This window comes from Anolis sagrei, chromosome 5 (genome assembly GCF_037176765.1).
Source record: "Anolis sagrei isolate rAnoSag1 chromosome 5, rAnoSag1.mat, whole genome shotgun sequence".
NCBI lineage: Eukaryota > Metazoa > Chordata > Lepidosauria > Squamata > Dactyloidae > Anolis > Anolis sagrei.
Genome location: NC_090025.1, coordinates 117867033 through 117880885, shown reverse-complemented (window position 1 = coordinate 117880885; position 13853 = coordinate 117867033). Strand labels below are relative to the sequence as shown.

General features: G+C 38.3%; 1 protein-coding gene across 2 annotated transcripts in view; it reads left to right on the top strand.

Moving 5' to 3' along the window:
- The window catches only part of ARAP2 (ArfGAP with RhoGAP domain, ankyrin repeat and PH domain 2), a 155803-nt gene that overhangs the window by 105561 nt on the left and 36389 nt on the right, over positions 1-13853 (top strand). For both annotated transcript variants that reach the window (XM_067469010.1, XM_067469009.1), the window contains exons 20-24: positions 2578-2741; positions 3904-4116; positions 5403-5508; positions 7870-8017; positions 12884-12952. In XM_067469010.1, the coding sequence (XP_067325111.1) occupies positions 2578-2741; positions 3904-4116; positions 5403-5508; positions 7870-8017; positions 12884-12952 (700 nt within the window). The remainder of the gene's footprint in view (positions 1-2577; positions 2742-3903; positions 4117-5402; positions 5509-7869; positions 8018-12883; positions 12953-13853) is intronic.

The window sequence follows — 13853 nt, the reverse complement described above, 5'->3', positions numbered from 1 at the left end:
AGTGCCCTAGTGTGTGTGTGTGTATATATATATATATAGAGAGAGAGAGAGAGAAGGAGGGAGGGAAAAATGGAATCCTTCAATAAAGGAGGTCAATTGGCTGTTTCCTCCAATCTGATATCAGTTGTGATCGTTCCTTCCTGAAAGGGTGGAATTCTTCACATGCTTTTTGCACACACGCACATATACATAGACATATAGTCATTTTGAAGTCCAAAAGGATTCTTGATCTCGGCAACTTGACTTCATAGAGCTCAATTTCTTTCATTTCCACTTGCAATATTGCAGTATCATTGGTATGTCAGTCAGGTCTCCACCTAAAGACTTTGTAATCTAAATTCTGACAACAAACAAGAGGCAAGGAAATGACAGTGTGGGGGGAGGCAGACTTTCTGTTCACTGTGGCTGGTGATCAGCCTGTTTGTTTGTTTGAAACAGCTGTATAAATGCGATGGAGCACAAAGAAAGGAAACGCTTAGTAAACATTGACTGGAAATACAATTGAACCAAATAAATATCCAGAAATATATATCTGGGTTGATTGTTTGTTTACTACACAAGTTGACTTCTACTAAGGTATAGTTTCTTCCAATTGGCAGTCTTCTAATATTCTGAGTTCCATGGAATGATGCGGCATTAGAAAGATTGTTTACCATCATTCAGTTCCAAACTCCCACCCCAAAATGGATTTTCTAACACTTCACTGGTCAGGAAGAATAATTCAGGCATGAGAATTTTTCACAATTCTATCCAGTATTATTGGAAAAAATCTGATATAGGGATAATGGATCCCACTTTAGGAGAAAGGTGGAGTATAAAATGAATTGATAAATTAATATTTATTTTTCAGAGTTGTTTTGTTCGGAAATACACATGAATTTGTGTGTGTGTTGTGCACAAACATTTTTGTAGTTAACATATATCTTTCTAGATTTATATAGAGTAGTTTTCCAAGACATTTTGGGGGTGTTTTGATATTGGGCAAACATTGCCTAGAAATAATCACTTTTTCAAACAACAGAAGGAATATTACAGAAATTGTTAGTTCTTGCATGCAAGGATGAAATAGTTTTGAAAAATCTAAATTTCTCACTTCCTGCTTTCATTCTCAGAATAATTTCATTAAGTAAATTAGGATTAAATGACTGCCTGGAGGTCACCTAGTCAGCTTTATCTCTGAGCAGTGGCTTGCTTATAGCTACCTCTGTATGGCTAGTTCCACATTTTAGTTACACAAAAATCAATAAGACCTAGAGATCAGCTCCTTGAAACATTAATTGTATGAGAAATTTATGTTTTTTGCATTGGTGGACTTTCTCATGTCAGAAGGTTACCTACTTCTTTATCCTTGATTTTTCATAGCAATTCAAATGCTAATACAAATGGTCAGCATGCTTCCATTTTGGAAGATATGCTATTTTATCTATATCTATCTATCTAGTCTATGTATACCGAATAAAAATTGAAAATATAATAAAAGTGAAAATATGAATGTGTGTATGTGGCTGGGGTGCCCACTTCCACAGACAGTCTCCTCCTTCCTCAGACAGCCATCAAAAGCCCTCCCTCCCATGACATTACGGGTTATAGAGCCATGAACATGTAGCCCAACTGCCAATGTCCTCCCCAAACACCATACTGCCCACGCAAACAATTATGGATCTGCACCAAATTGGGCATACATACCCAATATGCCAAAATTTGAATACTGGTGGGTTTGAGGTAGAACTGGCCTTGACATTTCTGGTACTGGGATTTGTAATTCACCTGCAATCAAAGAGCACTCTGAACCTCACTGATGATGGACCGGACTTAACTTGGCACACAGAACCCCCATGATCAACTGAACATACTCGAGGGATTTGACGGGACTGACCAACCATTGTGGGACTTGTAATTCATTCCACAGCCAGAGAACATATTGAACACCATGGATCATGCATCTAGAGCAGACTTGCTCAACATAATAAACTTTTAAGTATTGATGGAGTTTCAGGGAGTTAACTTGGCATGATGTGAGTTGTAGTACACCCACAACCTTATGCATTTTGTAAAATAAAAAATGACTTCTTCTAATAACCTACACAACATCGGGTCCCAAGCTAGTTATAGATAGAATTCTAATATCCATAAAATGAAACTTTGATATAAATGGCAAATGCTTTGAGTTAAAAAACTTGTTATGGGTACCAAAACTATATAGAGCTCATTTTTTTCTACATGAAATTCTACTATTGCCTTTCAGAGTTATCATTTGAGTGGCATAATTTGGGCAGAGGGTGGTATAATTTGCTCATTTCACTATTAAAGCATTGGCCAGAAATCTTATGGTACATCTAAATCTACCTCTATGGAGTGGGGTAGAGAAGGGCATAAATGAAGATCACTTTGAAAAATAAGCATTATCTTCATTATAAAAGATGTTCCTGTCCCCCCCCCCCTTTATCACATCCTTTTAATTTTGTTAACATTTAAATATTCTCCTGCCATTAGTCTCATTATTTTCACTAATGTTTTCTCCTCTTACCATCTTATTGCTGCTTTGTAAATATTTTCCCCTTGGAAATACTTTTCCAGAACATTATACATCCATGGCCACACCAAGTTGGATTTCACAGTCTGGTATAGTGCAATTGAAAAAGCAGCAGGTACAGATGGCAACGTGTTAGAAGATCAGCAACTCAGCAAAAATGACGTCCCGATTATAGTGAATAGCTGTATTGCATTTGTTACTCAATATGGTAAGTGGAGCAGAGCATTTGTTCAAGTTCCTGAAAATTGGAGATGCACCCAGAGTACTTACAAAGCATCTGTATCCGATAACATTATATGAGCTTGAGCTGTGACTTGTAAAAGATCACAGTTTGTAGGAATTTTTTCCTGTTACATTAGGCTGTTCATGTGGCAGTATACGTGTGTGTATGTGAGAGAGAGATGGAGAGGGAGAGAGAGAATGAAAATGAAAGCCATTTCATTATGAGAAAAACACTGTTGGGAAATAAAAATTAAAGCTCTTGGAAACAAAAGTGGCTAATTTATACAGCATTTTGCTTGATCTGTGTTGAGTTCCTGCTCAGTGAAATCCTCTGTATTAAATGCAAAATGAATATCTAACGCAAGAGTTTTTGTTTGTTTGTTTACTTTAAAACTCAAAAAGAAAAAGAAAATAGTCATCAATTTTCTGAAGACAATAACCTATAATGTTCTGTGGTTCAGAGATTGTTCAAAGGACCTCCAATTTTTTATAATTATATTATAGAAGAATTTCAAGTTTTATTTTTGAGAAGCTATAAATTTCAGCTTTGTCAAATAATGCTTTCTAGTTTTTTTAAACATACAGATAACTTTTCGTATATCAATTTGACTGCTACAGTGTAGGCATTCCCTCAACTGCAAAGGCGCTTCTTATTCATGAATGGGTGGTATGTCATTAAGAGGATGGTAAGATATAGGTAAGAATATATCAAAATGACCCAGCTATGAAGCTGAGAGTCAGTCAGAGAAATTATTGTCACGCAATCTTCAAAAGTGAAAAATTACTTTATGTACATTAAAGCAGCCTTCTCCAACCTCACACTGAAGATGTGACTCCACCACTCTCAGCTACCATATTAAGCATGTTGGAAGTTGTGATCGGGAGCATTTTGAAGATGCTAGATTGTGAAAAACTGCACTAAAGAATGCTTCTTTTTGTTGTCTATAATTTTGTCCGTGAAAACATATTAAATGCTATAGAGCATCTGGATGTGTTTGCATTGATTGCCCCTGAGCAAAAAAAATGGTGGCTGTGTTGCTTTACATCTTTTATTTCTGCTTTAAAATATTTTTGTTAATTACCATGTTTGATTATTTACAAGTATAATTTCAATTAGTTTTTAAGTAATTTGTATTCTTTTACTTAAGGTCTAGGTAACAAACATATCTACCTGGATAGAGGGGATCCATCTCATGTAAATGAACTTCTTGAGTCCTTCAAAAAAGATGCCAGAAGTGTTAAGCTGAGGGCTGGAACAAACCAGCTGGAAGATGTTACTGATACTCTGAAGTGTTTTCTGTCTGAAATCGATGATGCACTTCTTACCAAAGAACTCTATCCATTTTGGATCTCTGCATTAGGTAATGTAAGGCCAAACTACTGTGTGAAGCTCTGGAAGCAGTGCTTGTGTGATTGGGTTCTTGTTGCTGTTTTGAGTCTTCCAAACATTTGTAACTTAGAGTTACACTAAGGGGAAGCTGTCGTGAGTTTTCTTGGCAGAATTTGTTCTGAAGGGATTTGCCCTTGCTTTTCTCTGTGTTTCAGAGAGAATGATTTCCCCAAGGTCACCTAGCAGTTTCCATAGCTAAGCAGGGATTCGAATCCTGATCTCCCAGTATCTCCCAGTATCCTTAAGTAACTAGGAACATGTTATTGCTAGGTATAAAACAAACAAGTTCCTTAAAATAAGTGTCAGGTTGTACAGATGGTGATCCATAGTTTATACTCTGATTCTGAACTCCCACTGCATTGTTTTATTCCCATATAAATAAATAGCAGTCATTCACTTCAATGAGTTGCAGAGTTTTCTGAACTTCTCTGAAGTTCTGAATGAATGTCCTGTTTCCACATCAGAACTGGAACTTGCCCTAATCTTTAGAGAAGCTCAGAAACCAGAGGCCTATCACATCTTCACAACCATTTCTGGAATCAAAACAAGTTCAATGATTTCGGTAATAAACCCATGTTTGAAGTCAACATAGTTCTAGTGGCTCTGAAGTCTGAAGTGGGGCCTTCACCAGATTAAATGTGGTCACCACAGAGATAAGATTGTGGGATAGTACAGTGAAACAAAATACATGGAAAGAATGGGATGTGGGGCAAAAAAGAAAAAGAAACAAAGCAAAGAAAACATGCAGTTCATGGAGGATAGTAGCTTCTTAAAGTTAAGAGACAACTTATTATTTTTGTTAATGCACTCATTTAAGAGAACTATATTAAAAAATCAATATTTTAACATTTTAGTTACCCACTAATAGGAATGAGAACCTGAGTTTTCCATTCCAACTATGTACCTGTCTTCACCATTTATGTTTTAACCATCTTTGCTTGTTAAGTGTATCCGTGAATGAACAGATGACTTTGGCTAGTTACCTGGAGACTTGTTGCATGCAGTACTTGGATACAGGTACTGTAAGATATCTTTTGACCCAAGATCTCTTGCTCTCCATGCTTTTAATGCACTGCATAACAATCTGTATCGAAAGAGAATTATCCATATTATCCCTCTGAAGTAGAGGCTGATTGGGTGCATAGTCATTTGAAACGACTAGCTACTGCTGAGATAGCAGATCAATATCCTTCTTTTTTTGGACTGCATTATAGTTAATGCTGGATAGTTTAATTCCCCCTCCTTCTTCTCCACTAGATACACTAGATGAGAAAGAGAGAGTGAAAAAGTACAGCACTTTTATTCGAACACTTCCAGCAGTCAATAGGGCAACTTTGGCAGCCTTAATGGAACACCTTTACAGGTCAGTATGTCAATAAATTTACTACAAGAAGGAATGATCAGGGAGTGCTCTACCAGTGTCTCACTAAGCTGTCAACATGTCTGTGGGCATAGATGAATATAATTATGGTTGCACAAATCAAATACATTGCCCTTAGACAGCACCTTCTTGCTTTCAAATTGTTTTTGAAACATATATCTCAAGTTAAAGTGTTGCTTATCCTGTCTTTCAAGATGTATGTAAATCCTTCCAAGGTTGCTTTCAAGTAATGTGAAAGCACACATATTAAAATATCAATAAGTAATTTCAAAATTTTGCAACTTGTTAAAGTCATCTCCATAGAAGAGTTGGCAGCAGATGGCCTTGTGAGAAGGATGGCAGAACCTTTCTCATCATCATTACTGTTGCCATCCTCACCCTTTCGTTACTAATTTCTAATGGCATACCTAAGGCCATCTGATGAGCAAGATGCCACTGGGTTTTTAACCTCTTAGGTCACAAATGCATATGTTCAGGCCCAGGATCCAAAGCTGATTTAGTGATCCTGTGCTTCACATGGCCATGTACTTTTCTCATGACATCTTTTGGTGTTGGTGGTGTGCTATCTATCATTTGGGATTTCCACCATATATTAATTGGTTTAAATGCCTTTTAAAATGTCTTCATGAAGCTACAACTGATTAGGAATACTTCATTCAGACTTGTTTCACCAATAAAAATTCTATTATCTAGTCCCCAACAGCCCAGCTTCTCTATCTTATTTGGACTGAGTCTCACTTTGTGACTGTCTTTTGCCTCATTACACCTCTGTAACCTTTTCTGATTTAGAAAAGGGAAAGCAAAAAGAGTATCACTTGCATATGGTTTGCAACTCATCCCAAATCTCCTTATGATTCAGTTCAGTAATTGAAGCTGAACCCCATTGGACCCCACAGTATAAATGCCAAGGAGATGGGCAGCATTGTTCTAACACTACCTTCTGGAATGGTTCCTCATAAATTGGTATCACCCACTTACAAGGATGTCAGGATCCATAGGATCAAACACTACTGATATATCCAAATGAATCAACATAGTGGCTCCTTTTTTGTTTGTCTTCCACTTTCAGTGCAGTCCTACACACTTCCATGGGCCCTCCATAGTTTGAGTAACTTGCTCAGTTTCACCCAGTAGGTTCTATGGCTTAGTGGGGATGTGAACCCTTGTCTTCACAGTTGAAGTTTTCCGCTCAAACCATTATATAATGCTGGAGCTCCTTGTACTAATTCTTCAGTACAATTAAATCTATTTGCCAGATACTTTAATGCAGGGGTCCCCAAACCTTTTAAACAGAGGGCGAGGTCACAGTCCCTCAAACTGTTGCAGGGCCAGATTATAACTTGAAAAAAACATGAATCCCTATGCACACTGCATATATCTTATTTGTAGTGCAAATAATAATTAAAAACAATACTATAATTGAAATGAAGAACAATTTTAACAAATATAAACTTGATAGTATTTCAATGGGGAATGTGAGCCTCCTCTTGGCTGATGAGATAGGATTGTTGTTGTTGTGTGAATTCAAGTCATTTCAGACTTAGGTTGACCCTGAGCAAGGGCTGGATAAATGACCTTGGAGGGCCACATTCGGCCCTTGGGCCTTAGTTTGAGGACCCCTGCTTTAATGGGTCAAATTGTTTTTCTGCATGGCTTCTCCAGAGCATCTGACTTACTGCTATTTGAAACAATCATGGGTGATATGCCGGCCTTAACCTTTGTATTTAGATTAGTGGTTCTCAACCTGTGGGTCCCCAGGTGTTTTGGCCTACAACTCCCAGAAATCCCAGCCTGTTTACCAGCTGTTAGGATTTCTGGGAGTTGAAAGCCAAAATATCAGGGGACCCACAGGTTGAGAACCACTGGTTTAGAGCCAAAATGGTACTAGCACAGAAAGATCCCACTGAGAGAGCTGCTCCGGATTTAATTGTTGTTTGAGAAGCAGCACATGATACAACCTACACAAATATACCACACTGTGGACCTAGATGCTATTCAAATGGAAAATTCCAGTTCTAATATTATAACTTCAATTTTATCAGTGCAACTTATTTTACCACATGAAGCCAATGGGGTTTAGACTTGGTGTGACTCAGCAGAAGTGGTTCATATGCTGGAAGAGCATGCCAAAATACTTTATTAGGGATAAACATAAGAATTTGTTCATGTAAAAGCAAAGAGCCTCATCAGTTTGTGAGCTAGGATACATCATTTTATTTTAATGGAAGTTTTCTAATGAGATGAGCTTTCCTGTTGACAATGCATGCTACAGCATAGGAGTTTGCATTTCTACAGACTGATGACTGCTGTAGTATTCTAAATGGATATATTAACTTTGAACAGGGTACAGAAGTGTTCTGAAATCAATCACATGGATCCTCACAATCTAGCAATGGCATTTTCATCATGCTTGTTTCAAACTAAAGGGCAAACCAGTGAAGAAGTCGATGTAATTGAAGACCTGATTATAAATTATGTGCATCTCTTTGATGTAAGTACCCAGCATATTTATCAGATTTGTCCAGTAATACAATTTTGAAAAGGGTTGAAACCGCAAATGTGATCTCATGGAATATTTTCTCTTTGTTCAGTGTAGGTGGTGATTTGCCATTCTTGTTTTGCAGTCTTAAAGGATTGTGGTTCCGCATTTCACATTAAAAGTTAGACACTGGAAATGCTAAAGTTGTACTTTCAATTTGCTATAAGCATTTCCAGCTCTTTAAAAAATCCCATGTTGTTCAACTGAAAGCCTAAGTTCGCAGTATTCAGAGGGTTTTTTTAAACCTGATTTTTGCTTTTTCTTTTATCAGTTGGCATTCTACTACAGAGATACACATGCGTAAGTCACACTGCACAATTTATGCACAATAGCATAACATATATATTCTACTGACAGCAGCAGAATTTGAATGGGCATAGAGCAACATTGTGCATTGTGTTTATGCACTGCCCACTGACTGTGTTTGCAGATTATGACTGTGCGCTGCAGTTGCACTCAGAAATTGACATATGCCATGCAATGCTACTTTTCTCCATGGGGTTACACCATACTGGTGCAGGATAGCTCTGCATGCAATTATTTACACTAGTCTGAGGGCATGTTGGATTGCAACCTATATCTCTCAGTGTAAATTTGCATAAGAATAAAATAATGTTCACTGCCAACAAGAAGTTTCCAAACCGTAGAGATGTTCAATGTATTGTCGAAGGCTTTCATGGCCAGAATCACTGGGTTGTTGTAGGTTTTTTCAGGCTATATGGCAATGGTCTAGAGGCATTCTTTCCTGATGTTTCGCCTGCAAAAGGAAAAAAGGGTTTATATATCTGTGGAATGACCAGGGTGGGACAAAGGACTCTTGTCTGCTAGAGCTAGGTGTGAATGTTTCAACTGATCACCTTGATTAGCATATAATGGCCTGACAGTGCCTAGAGCAAACCTTTGTTGAGAGATGATTAGATGTCAATTTCAACAGAAAGGAGGAAACCATGAAAATGAACAAAATCTGGCTACCAGTATTAAAAAAAACCTCTAAAATTACAACAGCACAACAACAGAGAGGAAACAAACAAGGACATCTAATCACCTCTCAATAAAAGTTTGCTCCAGGCACTGTCAAGCCATTATATGCCAATCAATGTGATCAGTTGAAACATTCATACCTAGCTCTAGCAGACAAGAGTCCTTTGTCCCACCCTGGTCATTCCACAGATATATAAACCCTTTTTCCTAGTTCCAACAGACCTCACTACTTCTGAGGATGCTTACCATAAATGCAGGTGAAACGTCAGGAGAGATTGCCTCTAGACCATGGCCATATAGCCCGAAAAAACCTACAACAACCCAGCTTTCAAACCATCAGTAACAGTAGGGAGAACAATGGAGGGGACGTATCTGTTTACAGTTGAGGTTCTATTTCGTTGCAAATCAAGAGATGAGGTTTAAGGCTTAGTTTCTGAAACTCTGTTAATTACTATATACTTGTAATAGCCCTCCGATGAGCTTCCACATTTATGTGACTACAGCTCACATAATCCCTCACCTGTGGCAAAGGTTTGTGAGAACTGTAGTCCAACAACACATGGAGGGCACTGAAATCATTATCCATGTTGCTCTCAAGTTTATTTTCCAAAATAGCATATGTATGTGCATGTAATAGAAAAGTATCAGTTTCCATCATAAATATATTATAGTGAACAACACTAGCATCAGCTTGTTTATTTTATTTTTTTAAATATAATCACATTTCATTATGATATAACTCTCAGGTTGTCTCACTGTAAAATTTGCAGCAAACAACTATTATTACTGATAAAATTTGTTAATTCTCTTTCTTCCTACCTAGCATTCAAATTGACATACGACTCATACAAACCATAAAACAACAATAAAAACATCAACAGCAGCAATAAAACTGTATAAAACCCATAACAGTTGAAATACCTGCACATCGAGTTTAAATGCCTGGGAGAATAATCAAATTTCATTCTGAACCTTAATTTTATCAGTAAGATAACCTAGCACACTGTATTAATGGTCAAGCATAAACATTAAAATGCAAGATCATAGTAAAATACCATCAGTAAAAATCAAATGCATAACAGCAAGGTTCATAGAGTGTACTAAGAATTTGCTACCATGGATTTTCAGTTCCCATTTATTTTAATGGGATATTTTCAAGTGAATTCCCCAGTGTACATGTATCAAATGCAAGGCCTGCCATATCATTTTATGTGGCCCATGAGGCTTTCAATGTCAGGACAACACCATTAGATTTTTACAGTTTTACAATTAAAACCAGCACTTTGAAGGCAACCATAAGGTGCTTGGTGAGAATGAGTTTGTCACCCCAGTCCTAATGGGTATTTCTCAAATTGGTAAGAGGAGTAGCAAAAGTGAATTCTCAGTTTTAAAAGGAAGAAGTTGTTTTGCTGTCTGAATGTAACTGTGTTTTCTTCCAGAAAGGTTAGGGTTATCATACATGTTAGTAGCTCCTTATACCTGTGCATGTGGGGTGGTCTTCTCCAACTCCTTTCATAGGGACCAAATATCCCTTCCCTGGCCTACTATAAAGTCACTACAGCTTCACCATGGCTATTCTGTGTCTGCTAGAGAGCAGTGAGTGGATGGGAGAAATGTCTAGCTATATCAACATAACCCATTACAAAATGATCACATTATCTGCTGAGACTTCTGGAGTGTCTCAGTTAACCTCAGTGGATGATCTAATTACTTTGCCTTTAGCTATGAGGATATAGCCATTGACTTCTGCAGTTGCCATGAGGCACAGAATGACTGTGGGCAGGGAGCTACAACAACTCTATGAGGGGTCAAGGAGTGATTGAATTGCTACTGATAATACAGTTTCACTTGCAGAACTACTCTGTATGTTGGATCTTGCAATATTTAACTATGGAATGTAGAATGGCAATCATAGGAGTTTGGCTCACACTTTTCTTTTTCAGAGAAGGTATATAATAATAATAATAATAATAATAATAATAATAATAGTAATAAAGTTTTATACGCTGCCACCATCTCTCCCAATGGGGACTCGGGGCAGCTTACATGAAACCCAAACAGCAAATTACAGCAAAATAAAACCAAAAACACAGGAACAAACAACAACATCATAATTAAATAAAACATATGAATACATTAATAATATGAGATTACAATAAACACAGTCACAGTGACAATTGGTGGGCCACATGTGCAGAATAAAATGATTAAAAACTGATTAAAAAACTTGAGTGAGATAAAAGGAGGAGCAGGTTCGGAGGGGAGCTCATTAAAATGGGGATTGTGGAACCAAGCTTTTCCACGAGGCGTGGGGGGTGGGGGGGTGGAGGATGGGACGTGTACTCCAATGCCAAAAACGTTGAGGGTCATTGGATGCCCTTACATATTGGCCCTCCTTGTTTTGACTAGTCAATGAAGTGATAACCAAGCATTTAGGTTTTGTTGTGATTTGTGCCATATTAGCATAGCTAGACGATTATGAAAATAATCAAAACTTGCACTACTCTATGTTCATTTTATGGGGCTGACACTTCATGCTAGCCTATTATATGGTATCATATGGTTTCCTTTTCTGCTGAAAAGCTAAAGGTTGCATTTCAGCTGGATCAATATACTCTGTTAGAGCCGCCGCAAACTAGGTTCCTGCGGGAGAAAACCTTGCTAGCACGTCCCTGACGTCATGAGCCTGCGCCTCTCTCCCCGCCCCTTTCTCCGCCCCTTTCTCTTTGCCAGCGTGGTTTTTCCTTTGCTAGGGCAGCATTGCCCGCATTTTCTCTCAGTTGAATTCTGCCAACTGAGAGAGTACGCTGGCAATGCTGCCCTAGCACAGGAAAAACCACTCTCGCACGGAGAAAGGGGCGGAGAAAGGGGCGGGGTGAGAGGCGGAGTCTTGTGACGTCTGGGACGTGCTAGCAAGGTTTTCTCCCGCAGGAACCTAGTTTGTGACTAGGCCATAACCAGTAATGTGTGGGGTGTGTGACTTTTTTTGTTTACTTTGGATGTCTGTTTTATAGCAGAATTTGTAACCATGGGTTTGGCTTTTGGGCCACACTTAGTGGTAGAACACAGGCTTTCTGTGCTTAAGGTCTGAGGTGCAGTGTTCCTTGCATCTACATTTTTGGGTAGGGAAGAATCCTGCCTGAACTGCTATTCAGTATTAGTGGCACTATTCTACTTGGAAAAATCATTAAAAGGGTTGTGGACCTTTCAGTATACATTATAAATAGCAGATATATATGTCTGTCTATGGCCTACTTTAGGATGATGGCTATGGATTTTCCTTTTCTTTTAACTATCAGAGTTTGGGGAAGGTTTTTGTGTGTGTTTTTAAATTTTGATATTTACTTTCAGAATCCCACACCAGCATGGGTGGGATAACAGTTGAAAAAGGTTTCTCTGACCTCTCTGTATGATTTTCAGATTGGAAAAAAAAATCAAGAAGCATTTGCAGATGGAACTAAGTTAGACAATCCCTGCAATTTCTTTATATGTAAGAAGAATTCAAGATTTGAATTCTTCTTCTGTATGACAAAGTGATGGAATAGATTCTGTGACCTCAGGTTCTTCCCTCTCAATGCTGGTCTCCAAGTGGAATTAAAGCAGAAAGGCACCAAGCAAGGGAGAGCAGATCTAAAGGTCCAAAATCATTTTCTGTTTGCAGACTAAGTATTACAATAGTTTATGCCTAAGACATCCCTGGAGGAATGTTCCTTTCACATTTGGGTTCCTTTCCCATTTCCATATTTTTCCAAGACCAATTGTCATATCCATTTGTAGAAAAAAGTTGTGGATATCCATCTTTGTAACATTATTGTAAAATTACTTCTTTATGAACAGGTACATGAAGATCAAGTGAAACAAATGGATATTGAGAATAGCTTTATTACCAAATGGAAGGATACTCACGTGAGTAATGATGATTCCTTTTCTCTTTAAAAACTAGATGTGCGAGAGCGGGGTGCAGTAGGAAGATAGAGTCCATTCCAGCAGCATTTTCCATTTTCACTGGAAGATTTACTACATTGGACACAACCTCAGGGCTTGAGTCCTGAGTGTTATGGTTTGAGGCTGTGATTTAATGTGAGCCAAGGCTTTAGCAAACAAGTGAACCTGGATATGCAAGACCAACTTCTTCCTAGAAATGCAGAGACATCTGGTCTTGGGAAACTTTATCCCCTTGCCTGGCCACCAGAAGGAGTAGCTTCTGTTTACATCCATCGGTTTTGGAAATTAGGATTTAGAGAGCACAATTTTCAGAATCTAGGGATTTAAGGTTTTATTACTGATTCTGTCTTTCCTTGTGACTGCTCTGCCACCTTTCCCTCTTAGCATTTTCATCATCAGTCAAAACACAGCACAATATACATAATAAGCACAGTGTAGTCTGCTAAGATTATAGGGTTTCAATCCAACCTATTCACCTAGTAAGTTAGAAAACATTTGGAGTACCATGCAGTGTCTTCCCAGATATTCGGCATTGTGATGCAAATTCATTGCTTCATTCTATTAAAAGGTAAAAGTAAAGGTTTCCCCTGACATTAAGTCTAATTGTGACTAACTCTGGGTGGTGGTGCTCATCTCAATTTCTAAGCTGAAGAGCCAGTGTTGTCCATAGACACCTCTAAGGTCATGTGGCCGGCATGACTGAATGGAGCACTGTTACCTTCCTGCCGGAGCGGTCCCTATCAATCTATTTACATTTGCATGCTTTTACTAGGTTGGCAGGAGCTGGGGTTAACAGTGGGAGCTCATCCCGCTCCCCGGATTCAAACTGCCAACCTTTTGGTCAGCAAGTTCAGCAGCTCAG